Source organism: Oenanthe melanoleuca, chromosome 21 (assembly GCF_029582105.1).
Source record: "Oenanthe melanoleuca isolate GR-GAL-2019-014 chromosome 21, OMel1.0, whole genome shotgun sequence".
Classification (NCBI taxonomy): Eukaryota; Metazoa; Chordata; class Aves; order Passeriformes; family Muscicapidae; genus Oenanthe; species Oenanthe melanoleuca.
Window position 1 is genome coordinate 5,045,315 of NC_079354.1, and position 18,441 is coordinate 5,063,755.

Here is an 18,441-nt window from a genome sequence, read left to right on the forward strand (position 1 = left end):
TTGAGTAGTAGTTCTGCATATTCACTGATAGTAAACTAGAGCACTTTACTTCACTTCTATCACTGTCTGTCACTGAAAATGGCCCAAAGGTTATTTGCCTCTGTTGGTTTCACAAAAAACTACACTGTTGTGGCAAAAAAAGGGCAAAAAGCCAAATAAAACAAAATCTTTGGCTATATAAGCACAAGGACTCATTGCATGGCATATTTCTTATTAGTGACTAAATGGGAACAAAGAAATATCAATGATGGACCTGATGCTGCAGCCTGTGCTGCTCTGAGGCTGATTTACTTCTTCCAGCAGCTCTGCACCACTCTAAACAGTTATTTCAAAGAAGTATTTCTAAATTATACCAGCATGGGTGAGATAATTCACTGAATAAACTGGAACTGCCAGTGGGGAGTTAAGAATGGCAATTTTTTTTTTTTTGGATGACACTGTTATCTTTCAACTCAGATAAGTTTTCCAACTGTGGAATTATGATGCTTCAGAAAAGCCTGTTCAACACACAATTCTTAATAACAAAAGTGTAAGTCTGAAATCATTACATCAGTGAAGTTTACTGAAATCAAACCATATTGTAGCCTTAAAATTGTGCATTTTCTGCCTTTTTTTAGTCCACTAGTCTGTATGAAAGCTATAAAACTTATTTTACTGCTATGAACAGGTAAACCTAAACAATGTTGAAGATTTTGTAGCATGAAAAAGTATGGAACCTAGAAAAATGTAATAGTTTTTTAATTATTTGAAGTATTTCACTGCTTCTAGCTGGTACTGCTGCAACCTCTGTCTGGGTAAGCAGCAGGATGCCTGTGCAACTTTGTATTTTTTATTACTCAGCAGAATTAATTTGTGAGCTCAATCCTGGAAAGTGCAGCTCTATGAGCGCAGCAGTCCAGATTCCACAGGCAGGGAAAGTGACTCTCCCAAAGGCTCTGGGAGTGCAGGAACAGCTCTCAGACCTGTGCACCCTCTGCAATGGGCACACGTGCCAGGAGGTCACACAGAGCCTCACACAGAAATTCATACTCAAGAAGTTGTTTCACCCTCTTCAAGTTAATAAATGCTCTTGACTGCAGTGCTTTCTTCTCCTGGGACACAAACCTTGATTTTGCTCAAGGGCAGCAGGAACTTCCTTACTAAACCAAAGCATATCAAAAGCAGTATTACAGAGGTGTTTCTGACTTTCTAATGGTAATAAAGGACACTTCTTACACAGCACTCAAGTGTGTGCAGACAGGGTGGTGATCTGGGCTTGAGGATCTCAAGGTCTTTTCCAGCCTCAGTGATTATGTGACTCTGTGAAATGCAATAAGTGACAGAAAACTCTACAGGATATGCATCAACAGTGCTGCAGAGCCCAGAACATCCCACAGGAATGCCTGGCTGATCTACCTGGATAAAAATCAGCACCTGTAACACAGGTAATGTGAGAAGTGGAGGGAGTAGAGGACTTCATAAAAAATGCAGGATATGACAGTGAAAAGATATGAAATGGTTTTTCTTCCAACCCCAACAGATGTTGTTCAATTAAGGATGCAAATAAATCACCCTCTGCCTTGCGAGTCAGAAAACACACACATAAAAGCTTTCTAAATACATTTCAGTTTAAACTTGCATAATTCTCCCAGTGGAGAAATCATCTTCAACTTATGTAATCCTTAGAAAGAGACATTATTACATACAATTCTGCGCCACTAAGAAACAAGGAAGACATATCTAGAAAAGAGGTGCACCCACACACCATTAATTATATGGGTGTGGAGGGAACAGAGGGGAAGAGCTGGAACAGAGCTGCAGAGCCCCGAGTCTGGTGTTTCCACAGAGACTGAGCTGAGAGCGAGCTCCAGGGGCTGCTCCCCTTTCGCCAGCCAGAACTGTCTGTTATACTTAACCCAGACTTCCGAACACTTGATATCCTGTCTGCTATTTCAATGCCCTTACTCAATGTTTCAGACAGACATTACACAAACTGGCTGGTGAAAAGGGTTGAGAAACCAAGAAGCCATCCAAGTCAATGACCTTATTCTATAAAACGATACCACTGAGTGAACAAAGCACAGGGTACCACAGCCCCCAAATCCATCACTGCAGTCTTCCCCAGGAAAAGACAAGCACCAGGCTCTACCTTGTCTTGTTGATAATGCTGCTATCTTTTAATCCTTAAAGCCTGAGCAGTCCTTGTGCTTCCAGGGGCACTGATTCTCATACCAAAACAGAAACAGCTTCCATTTTTTTTTTAAGAAAAAACTACAGAAAACCAAACATAAAACTCTCCTTTTCTACAAAGCACGTGCAAAGGTAACTGTACATAAATCAATAAACAACAAAGCCAGAACCCAGGTTATTGATTAGCTCCTTTGCTGTTTACCTCCAGCATACAGAATGATGCTGCAATTTTTACACACACACAGAATCTCCAGCCTCATGCTCATTTTCCCTGACTCTTCAAACAGGACCGTTAGAACAAGGCTGCCTGAGTTGGGATGGCAGGACTTGCCTTATTTCCCAGAACATATGTCTGTGCAGCTTATCAGGTTGTGTTAATATGCATCCACTGCTTAGAGAAGCCTAATTTTACATGATAGCAACCAAACCATAGATGGAGGAGGTGATAAGAGCTCCACACATGGGAATTCCCATTGGTTCCCAGGACAGCTCTGTCCATCACACACTGACAGCATCAGAGCTCAAATTAGTATCAGTGTTTTCGTCACCTCATCCAACCAAAAGTCAAAGCAAAATCGTTATCTCAGTGCAGAAGGGCCAGTGCCTATCAGCCAGCAGGATTCCCCAACGCCAAGGAAAGCTGCACACTCCATCAACTGCTCCTGATTTAACTCTGAGGCCAGGCTTATGGTCCTTGAATCTGCCTCAGCAGAAAATGCTGGTCCTTACCCTAACCTTAGACATATTTCTCCATTAGTAGAAAACAAAAACTGACAAATCCTAAGTAGAGGAAGAGATCTCTGTGGCAGATCTCTACCACAACCTTAAAACCAAATCCTGCATGCAGTGACCAACAGATAAGACCCTTTCAACCTGAAACCAGCTCCCAGTTGCCCCATTCAGGGAGATCCAACAGGACCAGAGCACCAAATGTCTACTAAACCAAATCCTGGTTAATGAGCAAAATGAAAATACTGCAGTAGCAGAACTGCAGGCTCTCAGAGTCAGAACAGTCGTGTAAATATCAGCTAAGGCCATAAACTTGGTGAAACCACTCTGCCTCAGCACTGGGACAGTCTGGTTCAGATCTGCCCCTGGTCTCTGCCAGCCAACACACAGGAAGGAGTCTGATACACACGAGTCTGCTGTGGTTTGTGGGTGAACTGGTTCCAATTACTATGGACTGATTGCTTGAGTGGGAGCTGTAGAACCGGCCCCAAAGCCCCAAACCTTCGGATTAACCCGCTGTGTTCCAGAAGATCCAGAGCAGGTGATTTCAGTGACAATCTGAGTCTGAATCTCCATGCTGACAATGAAATTTAAGGCATACAAGACTGCACAAGGTGTAAAGGAGGACGGAAGGGACCACAGCACATTTTTTCAGAGCAAGCTTGCTTCTCTGAAATTATTTCCAAGAATATACACTGCCCTTTAGAGACAGAGTGGAATAGCATTAAAAAACTGCTGCTGATTTATTAATTCACAATACACACTACATAAATACAAGAAACATATGCAAAGTTGATATTATCTAATAAGCTGAACGATTAACACACATGCTCTAATTGACAGATTTCAAACAAAAACATGCTATATTCCTACATTTTAGAGTAATACTTCCAGTATGTGAAGATCAATTTGAATTAAGTGCTCTATGGCCACTCAGCTAAAACAGATCAGCCTAGTAATTGATGGGATTCTACCAATAGATTCTCAGAAATCCAGTATAAGTACTTTTTGTCTAATTTTTTTCCAAGATCCCCCTACTGGTTTTGGTGTAACTCTTCCATGACGGTTCCCTCTTAAATAAGAATTACAGAGTCAAGTCCAAAGTGTGCTGTAAAATAAAACCAAAACAACTAAACCAAGCCAAATATGAAAAAAATAAATAAATCTGTGTCTTAATACTGCACACATGGAGACACAGCTCCTCATGTGAAGGCAAAGCAGTCTGGCCAGCTGAGCCAGCAATGTGAGTTCAATCACCAGTGATCCCCAGTAGCACCAGCCCACTCCTTGCTGCACTGGGGACATTCGAACCCTTCACTTTGGTGGAATTACTCTGCCAGTAGAGGAACATAAGTGAGTTTTTTGTGGGACTGGACAGTGCATCTCTGCTGCAGACACCCAGAGGCCATGGCTGTGGCTCTGGAGCCCCCCTGCTCTGGCAGTGCTGGTGCTGGGGGTGCAGATAAGGAACGAGAGGCTCCAGCCCTGCTGCCCTGCCCGGACACGCTCGGAGCAGCCTGGCGCAGACGCCTCCAGATGCTTTTACAACACCAATGCAAAGGCGCCTCTCAGCAAGTGCAAACACACCCTCCCGGGTCAGGCAGCCCCAGCCAGCGATAACTGGGCTCCCAGCCTGCCAGGGACCAGGTGTCAGGCTCCCAGCACATCCAAAAAATGAGCGCTGTTTACACGCATCTTCAAAGCTGCTACTGTTTGGGCAGAACACACGCCCAAGCCCGAAACCACAGAAATGGAGAGGCAAGCAAGACAGCCCAGACAATGGAGGGAGAGGCAGAGGTTTAAATATTTTAGGCAGCGATTTTCAAAAGCAGAGATTGCATATAATTCTCACCCTAATTCAAGAGAAATTATTTGAGGAACTTAGGAACTCTTCTGGAGCAAGAGAGAGCCGTGGTTGACTCAACACCATGAGATCATTGGCAGCAAACTCTCTGTCCAACACACATGCACGTACCTGCTGCTTTGTTCTCGATCTACAACATCTGTAAAACTGTTTGCACGCTTGGGAAAAACTGCTGATGTGTGCTTAAACACTGTCCTCTTCCTGGGTACATGGGATTTCCTTCAAGCTGGTGTCACTTTTGAAGTTCAACTTTTAAGCTGGAAAAGACTTCTGAACTAAACTACTGCCCAATACATCAATGTTTTTGTTTTAGGGACTTCTAAGTTTTCACTGGAGAATCTCTGAAACAATTCTTGAATATCAGGTAGAAGACATGACTTCAGTATTTCCACGGGAAAACAACTGAACCCTCAGTTGTCGGGCAAAAATTTTGCTACAGTATTTTTCAGTTTCTACCAAGAGGAATAGATCAGCCCTGAAGTCTGAACCATTGCCAGGGAATAAACTCAGAATCTCTCTGCTACACCCACCACAGGATATACCTATTAACAAATAAAGGTTACTACTGCCAGGAGGCAGAACTTTAGGATAAGACACAAATTCCAGCTCTACTCCTGCAGCCTTTCAGGTGGCCATAAAGCACAGCACAGCAAGCACTGGGCAGCACCTAAAAGCCCAGATCCTCCCTCCATCCAGCGCCAGCACCGCGCTGCTCCGCTCGCAGCAATTTGGGTTCTTTGATTCTGCTGCACACTTGACCTGGCTAAACCTTCCTCCAGCTGAGTGAGCTGCATGTTGTGGCAGCGCTGGGTTGGGAGGCATTGTGAAATAAAGTGGGAGGCCTCATGTGCTCATTTGTGTGTCAGTACCCAGAATGCTGCTTCTGGCTTCCAGCTACTTCATAGAAGTGCTGCTGGGACTTGAACCGTGGGAACACGGCAGCGCTGGGTGTGTGGGTGTGCTCACACGCGTGCAAGGACAGCTCTGCCTCTCTGGGCCCTGCTCACAGTCCTGCTCAGGGGACACGTCTGGCACACAGGTGGGGAATCTCAAAGTGCTGTCAAACAGTGCTCGGTTCAGCATTGGAGAAAAAGGGTTCGAAATAGACACAGTTGAACCCACCCTCCGCTTCTGGAAATAGCAACCAACAAAGCCTTCAGGGCTGTGTCTGAACTAATTCTGTGTGAGAGGAGCATCCTGATGTGAGGCAAGCAGGGAGCTGTCTGTCACACAGAGTGGAGAGCAGTGCTACAGACACAGCGAGGCCACATCGGTCCAAGGGGAGAGCATGCACCAGGCACCACGAGCTGAGCTCAAGAAAAGGCTTTGGTACTGAGGGTGGATTTCTAAGACCCTGTTTTGGAACCCTGCCAGGTTATTCACATTTCTGATTTCTAGAAATACCCCAAATGGAATGGCTGTGCTCCACACCTGTAATGGTGGATGAGATGAGACAGGTAAGGAAACTGGACACCCACACAAGTAAAAGCCATGTTGGTGCAGAGAGAAAGCAAAGCACAACAAACCCTGCATGGCAAGGTGGAACACGCAGATTTTTTTGGAATACAAAACAAGTAAAATGGAGAAGTTATATGGCTCAAGAAAAGAAAGAGTTTTGGGAAGTGGCAGAAGGTGAAGGACCTTATGGGAGATCAGTTACTCATCCAAGCATGAACAAGGAGGACATAAAAACCAAAATTTTAGAAGAGGGTAAGGAATGTGACCGAGGCCTTTATGGTCCCTGCTCAAATGGGGGGCTCCAGTTGTCACAACTCCCTCCAACTTTTGCTTAAGACCCTTTGCTGACTTCACACAGGTCTGGACAAAGGGTTCTTCTGCAAGCTGCAAGACCAGGCAACAGGAGTCTTTTTCAACCAACACAGATGACAGAGAGGAGATTTCTGCATCTACACATCCATCTCATGGTACAGAAGGATGGATATACACTACAGATACTTGATGTAGAGAGAAATATGCACTGGGAATGAAGTATCTAGGAAAAGCTACGCCTTGTAGAAAAGCTTTAAAACCACGCCAAGGGAAAAAAAAAAAAGAAAAGGGGGGGAAAAAAGAGAGGAAAAAAAGGCAGTTCTGCCACTACGCTGAATCTGCACCAGAGGCTTGTGCCAACCCAGCTCCTCCATTTAAGTCAGACCCTTAAAAGGCAGAGCTGTGCTGGCAGAATCTCCAGACCTCATCACAGAAACCTCATGGAGACACATGAAAAGGTCAAAACACTCACTGCTGCTTAAAGAGCCATAAAATTGGTCATATGCATCCCATGCTACCAACATACTACCAGAGCCCCAGGGAGAACATACCACACAAAGCAATGTGTCTACACACACAGAGAAATAAATAAATTGAGAGACTGAATAAAAAAGGCCACTCCTGAAAGCAGAAAACCCAGTATCTGACATGGCAGCTTATGGCACACAAACACCTCTGTATGAAACAGAACAAAGCAAAGCTGAGATCTACATCAAAAAGGAAGCCCACCACAAAGACACATGTGCTTCACCCTTTCATCCCCAAGACAGCCAGAGTCCCACAGACACACAAAACCCACACAGGATTTAACACACACGGAATGGGACCATGCTGTCATTTCCTCACCAGGCATCTAACTTTACTCCAATGTTACTTGCCCCTGGCCACAGCCTACCAATCTTAGAGTCTGATTAAATCTCTCCCTAATTATCCGCACACACTGCTACAACACAAATGACCTTAGCATATGATATCCGTTGGCTAAGCCCAATGGAAAAAGACTTCAGGAAAAGGAAGGATAAGTGTACAAAACTCTGCCAGCACCGTCAGGGTCTCCTCAGGACTGCAACGTTTTAACAGAAGAGTCCTGAAGGCGTTGAAACTTAATATGAGATAAAACATTCTGTTTTCCCTACCCCATCATCTGAGCACACACCACTCTATTCTTTCCCACCTCATTCCTTGCCACCTTCCAGATGAACTTATGCAGGAAACTCAGAATTTCATCATGATGGATTTCTGGTAAAATTTTCCAAAAAATAGATGGCCACCATTTCCTCGCACAATTTTTGGCTTTCACTATTTGATATCTTCAATTCACTCTGCAAGAAGTGCTGCACTCCAGGCAGATTTCGGAGGGTGAGGGAAGAGTGTTTCTCATGTTCTGAACTAGGACTTATGAAAGGGTCCCCAAAAAACCTGAGGTTTTGTAACCTTTTCTTGTTCTCCATCTGCAGCCTCGCCTGGGGTGTTGGATAAATGATGCAGTTGAAGAGAAAAAGCCTTGCAAGAAAAGGAAAGCACTTCTCTACTAACACTCATTTTAATTAGACTCTGGAAATTACACAAGCCAGGAGAACAGGACCTTTCTACAACAAAAATGTGGAGATTTCTTCGTTTTACTTCCCAAACAAAGCATGCCCTAGAAAATTCCTTTCCCAGCATGAAAAATGTCTCCAGTTTGAGAGCCATATTCTCCTCTCACATGCATGTAGATCTATCCCACCATTCCATCTCAGCACATGACTGACGGAGAATAGACAAGCCATTAAAAACACATCCACCTCCAACCACGGGGATAATGTCCCTCATTACAGCCCAGCTTTGTCACAGCGTCCTGACACTCCGGGGAGGAAAAGGAGGGGTGAGGACAAGGACTGAGCCGGGGGCCAGGAGAGAAACTGGAACTGCAAGAGTGAGACTGTGCTGCTTAATCCAGAAGTGTGCAGCCCGGTCAGATGGGCTCACTGGGCCTCCTAGTCTGGCTGTGGAATTACTGTACTGTTGGCACCGCATATTTAAAAAAAAAAAAAATCTGGGTTTTGATTGAGTATTTTTGTTACAATTTTTAATAAATAAAAGCTCTACCTTAGTCAGAGTGTGTGTCTGCCCCTTTAAGCAGGTATTTGGTAAGTTAATTCAGAGTTTTCACAGCAGGCTTTGCTTCTCTTTTCCAGGCTCCTGTATTGCCCCTCCACTCCAGACACAAAACCCTAAAGTCTGGAAATCTCTGACAGTGAGGCAGAGCCCAACCACCAAACCTGCAGGGCAGAACTCGGGAGGCAGGAGTTTGCTTTCCCCTCGCACCGGGGGGAAGGAGCAGGAAGCAGCATGGCTCATCCCCAGGCAGTTGCACCACACCAGGAGCCAGACAGACACACAGACAGACAAACAGACATCCCGGTGTCTGCGCGTCCCCAAGGCCTTGTGGCACTGCTGCCCATGGAGCAGGACCGCTGCCAGATGCCAAGGCAGCCTCCCACCCACACACCAGGGATTCTGGGATCTAAAGGCAGCTCAGACTGAAAGAAAAACAAGTGGCACCTAAAAAAAATGTGCTTTAGCTGTCTGGCTCAGCACAGCACGGCATGGAATACCTTAAGGAGCTGCTGCAGCTGGCCCAAGACAGAGTCATTTGCTGGATGTATACATAATCCAATATACAAAAGCCTGTCTGCCGGGGAAATTTAGGCTCCACAGGGATACTCTAAAAGCAGGGACTTCTCCATTCACGTTCTGAACACTTCATCTATAAACCAGTAACCTGCACTACCGGCATATTTTTTTTTTTTTTTTTCTTTACAGGCACATTTTATTTCTATACAAGCATTTAGAGCATTCAGCCCGCACCTCCATCCCTAGCGACACTCAATCGACCAGAAAAGTGCATAGACTTGTGTCTGGAGCTCTAAGTACCTGCTTCTTTTTTCTGGCTTCTTCCTTGCCTTGACCCCTGAGTGAAGAAGCCCTTGAGGAGCCGAAATCACGCACTGCCAGATAAAGTCTGGGGCAGTTTGATGGGCTTCAAAGATCAAGGTCCACACGTAGTAAAATACACAAATACACATACGTAATTTAAACAAACTCCAACCACCGTGGTCAGAACACAACCAGAGAAATAAAGGTGCCATCTCGAGCACTGCTCCTCCAGTGACACACACGCGGGGAGAATGGAGAACACCACTAAAACTGCTAAATGACTCCGAGGGAAAGCAGCCGGGAACAATTTGGGTATATCGATGAACGTTACCGAAATTCCCCCCGCCCCCTTTAAAATTACAAGCACCACTTACCCGGGGGGCTTTCCTCTTGTATTTGTTGTTATAGTCAAATTTTTCTTTCATTTCATCTAAGAGCTGGCCCAGTCTAGCTTTCTCCTCTTTCCCAGCATAATCCTGGCTGAGGAGGATATAGGATCTCCAGTTTGCAGAGTCAAAGCCCCAGTGGCAAGTCCTGTTTTCCAGCGATTTATGAGAGTGGACCACAAATTTGTGAGGTGGGTACATGAGCCTGCAGTCCAAGCACTGGATGCAGGCTGCGCTGGGGTTACTGTAAAGCTCTGGCACCAGGAGTCCCTTACACTTCCCAAAGCACTCATGATACACCTTGAAGCTCTTCTCCGTGAGCTCCAGCTCAATTGTGCTAGAGAATTCCTTCTTGCAGTGGGGAGGGTAGGTGCCACCATAAAGCAAGGCGTTACAAAGCCTCTCAGCATCAGTTTTCGTGATGAGCCCGCAGGAAGGAGCGGAGAAGGGCAGGATGCCCATGACTTTGAGGATTTCCAGCTGGTCAGCAGTGCATCTGGAGCAGTAAATATGTAGCTCATCACACACCGAATTAATCTGCTGCAGGGAGAAGTCCCTGAGCACCGAGTTCAGGATCTGGGGCAAGCAAAGCCGCTTCTCTCCGCCCACCACGAAGCAGGAGATGGTTTCCCCTTCCAGGATGGTCTCGCACCTCTCCGTGGATCTGTCCGAGGGCATGAAGAAGGGACCAGGCATGACCGGAGGAGGCTGGATCGGGGGTAGATGCAGTACAGGTTCCGCTGGGTCTTTGCCATTGTCTTTCTTGTACATCTCCTGTGCCCATCGCGCTGAGAAAGCAGCAGGGCCACCCAGGGAGCTCATAGAGCTCAGATGAAACTGTTCCAAGGTCTTCTGCAGTCCTGGATGAGGCTGGAAGCTGCTTCTACTTACAGTCTCCATTTTTTAGTTTCTATTCCCAAAACAAACAGCAAAAATCCCCAGTTATCTTCCACCCTGATGCAAATCCACTTAATGGATTTTTTTTTAAGGAAAAAATATGAACAAAATAAAACAACCCACCCTTGTGTTTTTCCTCCTTCTCACTCAGCAATCCACTAACGGAGAGGAAATAAATCCTTTTGTATGCGTGTCTCTCTCTTCTTTCTTTTCTCTTGGTTCGCGTTACAATTTCAAACCCTCCAAGTCTCCAAGCTGCCCCGATGGAGCAGAGAATCACGGCAAAAAGAGGTCTTCATCCGAGCACTCACCCCCTCAGCCAACCCCCAGGCAAACCAATCCCTCCTCCCACACCTCCAACACACACACACTCACTCACACACACACACACCACCCACAGAAACACAAAAAGTCTGTGCCACGCTCCGAGCACCCGGGGCTCAAATATGTTCTAGCGGCTGCTGCTTCTCTGCAGTGATCCCCCTTCTGTCCATATCCACCGAGGGAAGGCGCGGGGGAGGAAAGTAAAAAGCAGGAGGAGGCAGAACGCTCGGTCTGTGCAAGGAACAAGGCAGGAGAAAAGGCCCAAATCTCCGGCACTGGCGAAGCGGCGCGGGGGCTCCGCACGGGCGAAGAGCGGCTCCGCTGCCCCTCGTGGTCCCTCCGCTCGGCCTGGGAGGCTCGTCGGCTCCGGGCTCGCCTTCCTTCCCTCACTTCTGCCGGTGCTCTCGCTGTGCCGTGGGGAGCCGCGGTGAGAGCGCGCACATCCTCCCAGCTCCTCTTTCCAGCAGTGACTGAGAGTGCCTGAGAGCTGAGCTAATGCAGGCGGGCTCAGCCTCCCGCCCTCCGCCTCCCCCCCTCTGTTTGTTGGTGTCTGCCTCAGTCATTGAATCCCGGCCAAGAATGTGACCAACTCCCCGGGCCGGGCTCTTCCAGGAACAGCGCCCGCCTCCCCCTTCGCGCTGCGCCCAGACCGGCCGGGATGTGCCGGGATCGGCCGAGCCGGGCCGAGCCGAGCCGCTCCAACCGAGCTGATCCAAGCCCAGCCGCGCCGAGCCGAACCCAGCTGGGATGTGCCGAGTCCAGCCGAACCGAACCGAGCTGTGCTGAGTGCTGCCGAACCGAACCGAGCTGTGCTGAGTGCTGCCGGGCCAAACCCAGCCGTGCCGAGCCAAGCCGAACCGTGCCGAGCTCAGCCGAACCGAGCCGAGCCGCTGCACGGGCGGGCGCGCGGCAGCGCCGGAGAGGGAGGGAGGGAGCGGGGGGAGGATAAACTGCTGGGTTCACGGACCGCCGCGCCGCCAAGGAGGGGCGGTAGGGCGAGGGCTTTTTCCCTGTCGCCGCTGGATTTCTGGCAGCGGTGAAATGGAACAGACGCGGGGAGCGGCGCTCGCACGGGCACGGAGCGTGTGTGAGCGCTCACGGAGCGTCAACTGCGGGCACACACCCCGCGCCGACAGCAACCACAGGCGGGAGAGCGCGACTGATGGGCGACAACCCAACGAGAGCGCATCCTCGGGGCGCCGCGGGACACCGGAGCCCCGAACCCACTGAGCGCTACCGACGAGCGACACGCGTGGGCTTCCCTGTCCCGACACGCGTGTGCTCCCTTGCTCCGACACACATGTGCTCCCTTGCTCCGACACACATGTTCCCCGCTCCCGGCACACGTCACACGCTCCTTCCACCCACGGGCGACGCTCAACGCGTGGAAGGAGCGAGAGGCGCAACCGCAGCGCGGGTGGGCAGGGGCTGGGGCTGTCCGAGTCCTCGCTGCAGCAGGAAGGCAGAGGCAGCGCTAAGGCCACGCTGGTGGCACACAGGCGGGTCGGCTCCTGGGCTGCCACCCGCGGGACCGGGGCTGTCCGGAGTGTCCGAGACTGTCCGGAGTGTCCGGAGTGTCCGGGGGCACCGAGCGCCCCCGCACGTCGGGGACGGGCGCCCTCTACCGACCGATGAGAGATCACCGCGACCGGCCGCACAACCGTGGCCGGGCACGGACACCGCTGACCACTGACCAGGGCACGGACACCACTGACCAGGGCACGGACATACACATGGCATGGACACCACTGACACTGACCAGGGCACGGACATGCACATGGCACGGACACCACTGACACTGACACTGACCAGGGCACGGACATGCACATGGCATGGACACAACTGACCAGGGCACGGACATGCACATGGCATGGACACAACTGACCAGGGCACGGACATGCATATAGCATGGACACCACTGACACTGACCAGGGCACGGACATGCACATGGCACGGACACCACTGACACTGACACTGACCAGGGCACGGACATGCACATGGCACGGACATCACTGACACTGACCAGGGCACGGACATGCACATGGTATGGACATCACTGACACTGACACTAACCAGGGCACGGACATGCACATGGCACGGACACCACTGACACTGACCAGGGCACGGACATGCACATGGCACGGACACCAAATGACCACTGCCCAGCGCACAGACATGTACTGACATCTACTGCTTCGGGCACTGACATATCCACTGCCCCTAGCATGGACACACACTGACCATAGCATGAACATACATTGTCCATGGGGCGGACAGTCATTGACCAGGACATGGACATGCACTGCCCAGCAGCACTGCCAACTCCATTATGAAATTATTATTAATTTATTATTCTCAGGAGTGAGATGCTCTTACTTTCTACTAATATTAAACTTCAAAGAAAAAAACAATAACTGTGTCTTCTTCCATTTTCCATGGACTGCACACCCAGAATTCTAACAAACATTTCAACCACCACTTAGCATCACCATAAGGAACAAGCTGAAAAGGTTTCCACTGTTATCTCAGAGCTCTGTCAACTGTGTGCCAAAAAGGGCTGGGGAGCACTTTCACACCAGCACAATGGTTAATAGTGTTTGTAATGCAACAAGGACTTTAAGCACTGCACATCCATAGAGTGTGACTGAGGGACACAGACACTGAATTTTGGACAGTCTCATCTGGAAGAGTTCATGGCAGTGGAACAGCAGAAAAAGCACATCAGGACAAAAGAGGAGGAGCAAACAGACAAATATCCAAACAGTGCTTAAAAGAGCAATTGGAAAACAAACCCACTGTGATTTACTCAGACTCATTGTAATGGGGCAGGGCACACAACAAGCTCTTGTGTTTTATTTGGACTTTTATATTCTGAAATGTTATTCAGAATAAAGGGAAAAGGTGTAAGAGTTGTATAAGAGTTTTGACCTTGCCTCTAAGTCAGCTTTTCCCTTGAGAGAAATCCACTCTCATATACCAAACTTGGACATCAACCCTCAAAGAGCTAAATGGCTTCAGAAGAGGCAGGAACCAAACACACTGGTTCAGGTCAGCAGCTGTGTCTTCATGTGCTCAGAGAAGACACTTGGAGGATCTTCACCAAATTGCTTTAATAGAAAGTCCTGGTAGCAAGAAGGATTCTTGAAGTTTCTGTTTATACAATCCATCACACATGGATTTGATCCATGAGTGGGATTTTTAGATATTACCACAATACCAAAGTCTAAAGATGGGATTTAACAATTTAGGCCATACAGTCCTTGTTGATTCCTGATGCTAAAGAAGTAACCACATTAAGAGAAAGCAGGGTTAGGAACATTCCTCACTGGGTAACAGGATAATCTAAAAGGTTTTAGTTAAGAATAATTTTTAAATTATATTATTCAGAAAGTACATATGGTACCTTTCAATAACATGAGGGACATCCATCCACTCCACCATTTCCAGACTGAAGGGTGTGCTTTGGTAGAATGGAAACCCCTCCCAACATTCAGCCTCCTCTTAGTGAAGCTCTGACTGTGAGTGTGACAAGGGAGAAGCAGCAGACACACAGTGAATTCCCCCAGGGCTGTGGCAGTTGACCAGACTGTCATCAGAGACACTCGGATACAATGGGGACCAGCAGCAGGATCACTCCCTAGATGGATTTAGTGCAGTTTCAAGCTTTTTTTTTTTTTTTAATCCACTAAAATATAAATGGCCAGATATACTCAAACATCACATATGGAGTTCCTGATTCTTTTAAAGAACCAAACTAATGCCTGCAGGAAGTCTGGATAGCAATGGAAAAGCTTCTCAGCTCTGGAAGCTGGTGGTTTCTTTTCTCACTCCCTCTCCTTCATCCCCTAGAAAGAAAGGACAGCAAGCAGTAGTTGCAGTTCATTTTAAAAGAGGTGCCATTTTCTCTTCCAAATGACTTTTTAATGCAAGTAAATCATTGGATGGTGCAACAGATTGTTTATGGGTGGAATTTGTAAATGGAATTCCTGAAGCAGAGGGGACTACCAAAGAGACAGGAAGGATGGTCTTGTGGTTAAGACAGAAAACTCAGGACATCTGGGGTCAATTCCCAGATCTCCCACAGATTTCCTGTTGCCTTGGGCAGTCTCTCTGTGCCTCAGTTTCTGTATCTGCAATACTCAGACAGTGAGCAATTGGAGTGGCAGCTTCCAAACTGAAAGCCATGATGGGACAGCTTCAACTCCTGCAGCAACAACACAGCAAAAGTTGCACATCTTTACAGAGTGTGCAGAACTGAGCAGCAGCAGGGCAGGAGAAGGAGAGTGAAGGGAGCTGTCATGTGGCATTAAGGTGGCAGCAGCTTCTCAAGTGAGCACCACATCTTAAAATCAGATTAATCTGTCCCCCAGTCACTGCTTGTCTTGCTCCAGTTCTTGAAGCTGGAGAAAGGAGAGGAGAAAAATATCTCTGAGGAAGGGCCCTAACACCACAGTGTTTTTCTCACTCTCTCCCTCTCCTCCTCCCCCTCTCCATTGGCTTCAAGGCCAACAGCTCCTGGAACACAAACACTCTTGTAAACTTCTGAACCACACAGCCCTATGGTGGGTGGGTGTTTGCTCCCTGCCTGCCAGTTCCAATCCACCCACAGATTCCAAAGGCCCAGAACAAAAAGCAGACTCCATTTTCCATATTTAACAGGCAGTGCTCTTCCCTCCCCATCGCCTTCACTCGGTGCCTCTCCCCAGCACCAGGTCCCACCTTCTGGGTTGGGGGGGATGTTGGTGCCTGTGTTTGTACACACAGAGCAGAAGTGTGTTCTGAGAGGGCTCCCCCAGCCCCCTCTGGTTCTCACTGCCTGCCTGCTCGGGGAGAGCTGGGGATTAGCAAGGGCTGTGCTGCATATTGCAGCTATTTGACAAAACGTTTGGGAAGGGCCTATTGTGAAGATTGTGAAGAAGGAAGGGGGGGAGCGTGGGTGCGAATGCGACACGTCAAAATTCCTGCTGCAGCTCACATTAGACAGCACAGCCCTTGGAGCAGCCAATTTCCACTTTCTCCATGCTTGTACTGTACATATCCATTGCTAATTGTGACAGAAGTAAAACTATTTCTGCATGGCCAGGATATTTCCTTCCCTCTTTTCCTTTAGAGATTATCATTTATCAAAGTCATAGTTTTCACTGATCAATTACAATGAAACTGGGGAATGCCAAACTATCCAGAACCTGAGGAATAAGGTTTCAAGCTCTCTGTTGGAAAGGATTATCTGAGAGCCAGGTGGTCTTTTTCATTCAAATGTTTCAATTTTTCATCAGCACACATATTCTGCTTACAGAAAATTACTTCACAAATGTGAACTAAATTATCTTTTTGGCCAAAATTAATTTTGTACATATTTCTCTGAGATATGCATTAAGTGAATTTAAGACATCTAAAAAGTCACCAAAAAAAGTTTCAAGAATCAGTCGTATTTAAGATGAACAAACAAAAATTTTCTCTGTATGAGAAGGTCAGCAATAGACTCATGACAACCAAAACAGTGGGGTTTTTTTAATGAACGGAAAAGTCAACTATTTCCAGACACCATTCAGGGCAAAGAGCTCAGTGAGGTGGCTGGGACTTTTCAGCAATGGCAGCAAGGCTGTGTTTTAGGGCTTTGGCTCAGCCCTCTGATTTTATTTCACCATGGGAGCAGCTTCTCCCAGAGAACCCTATGGATTCAGAACTCATCATTATTTCCTTAACCCTTTTCCAAATTCTTGGCTCTGTTCAGCTCAGCTCCATAGCCTGTCTCCTGTATCTTTTATATCTTTCCCAAGTACAGAACCTCTTGGTCATGGCCCATTGGCCATATATCCACGATGAATACATGCAATGAACATATGACCTGCTTAAAACATGACTTGCTCTCACTTAAAATTTATATATAATTTGCAGGAAATCATCAGGCATCCTAGGAAGCATGGGAGGTGAGGGGTTGTTAAAAGCACAGGAAAGAGTTCTCCATTTTTTGGAATTTTTTCATCCCAAGTTGCCTGGTATGTTGCTCAGGGCTACCCCTCCCTCCCTCACACACTCTGCACCTACATGTCCTGGTGGACGCTGCCAAACACCTCATTAAAAAAAAAAAATTCCAAAAAACATGCTTGCTACAGACAATAAAAAAATTAATTCACTGGGAAAAATCAGTCAGAGAAGGGAATAAGGCTGGAACTCTTGGGATTCCCAAAGGAGCTCACAGAATAGTCCTGTAGGGAATCAGGGCTGCACAGACTTTTTGTCATTTACATTAATAGCAAATCTTTCATTTTTCAGCAGAGCCAGCACTGAGCAAACAAGGCAGAGCATCCACATCCAGCAGAGGCAGGGTCAGGAACACCAACCCAAAGCCTTGTCCCTGTCAGTATTGCACTGAACTGCTGCTGGCCACCCTCAGCAGCTCCTCCCAGAGCCACCACCACCATCCTAGGGAAGAAAAGTCAACTCATTTCAGACAAAGTGGATTTAAGCAAGTCTCTCCAAAGCAATCTACATTAAAGAAGTGTGCCAGCCTTGCCCTACAGGAGCTCCTGATCAGCAAAACTCGAGCTGCAGCAAATGAGGAGGGTGACCTGCCCTCCCTCCCCTCCCACACATACCCGGCCATGAGGAGAAGCTCTGGGGATGCTGACTGGAGCTGCTGCAGTGCTGGGATGAGCAAAGGCAGCAGAGCTGGGCTCCACAAGCAGTGTGACCCTCTGTGACAGCAGCAGTGACACAGCCTCGCTCCCACCTCACCCAGAACCCACAGGCCAAACATTCCCTCCCTCCACAGCCTCTCACAGAGGGAATTCACCTCTCTCTTCTATAATCTCATCCATCTTGGAGATCATTTCTCATCATCAAGCTATCTGTATTTTGCAAATAATATTGATAAGCTTAATGCACCTTTGCTACAAAGACTCTGTCAGATGTTCTGATCTGCTGGCTGGGTTTTATCACCACAGCTTCTGATCCTGGTGTCTCACCTCATGTCCTTTGGTACATCCTTTACAGCAGTTCAACGTCCAAAATCATGGCAGGGAATGAGTCTGCTTGAAATTTATGACCTCTCCCTCTTGTTGTAAAGTGATCCCCTGTCTGCTGGTCTGACAGGTGAACCTGCAATTTATTGTAGAGGCCTGTGCCTCCTATAAATAACACATGAAGCACCAGGCACTCTGTGGAGATCAGTGCTTGCATCATCACTTCACTCATTCAGAACATGCTGTCCTAAAAATCCTGGATTTCTACTCCTTTCTCACAAATTCTTATGCATTGATCTCATATTTATTTAATTTATGGGCTTTCTGAATGAACCTGTGATTAAAGCACATGCACACCTCATTAGCATAATGAGATTTTTCCTACAAGCATGTAATGAAAACGAAACAAATTCATTCT

The 18,441-nt window shown here is 47.5% G+C and overlaps 1 protein-coding gene across 1 annotated transcript in view; it reads right to left on the reverse strand.

Annotated features, from left to right (window-relative positions):
- SKI (SKI proto-oncogene) overlaps positions 1-13,025 on the reverse strand; it is a 99,995-nt gene extending 86,970 nt beyond the window's left edge. The window contains exons 1-2 of the mRNA XM_056508134.1: positions 10,858-13,025; positions 9,826-10,747 (exon numbers count right to left, since the gene is read on the reverse strand). Of these exons, the coding sequence (XP_056364109.1) occupies positions 9,826-10,737 (912 nt within the window). The 5' untranslated portion in view covers positions 10,738-10,747; positions 10,858-13,025. The remainder of the gene's footprint in view (positions 1-9,825; positions 10,748-10,857) is intronic.
- Between the last annotated feature and the right edge of the window lie 5,416 nt (positions 13,026-18,441).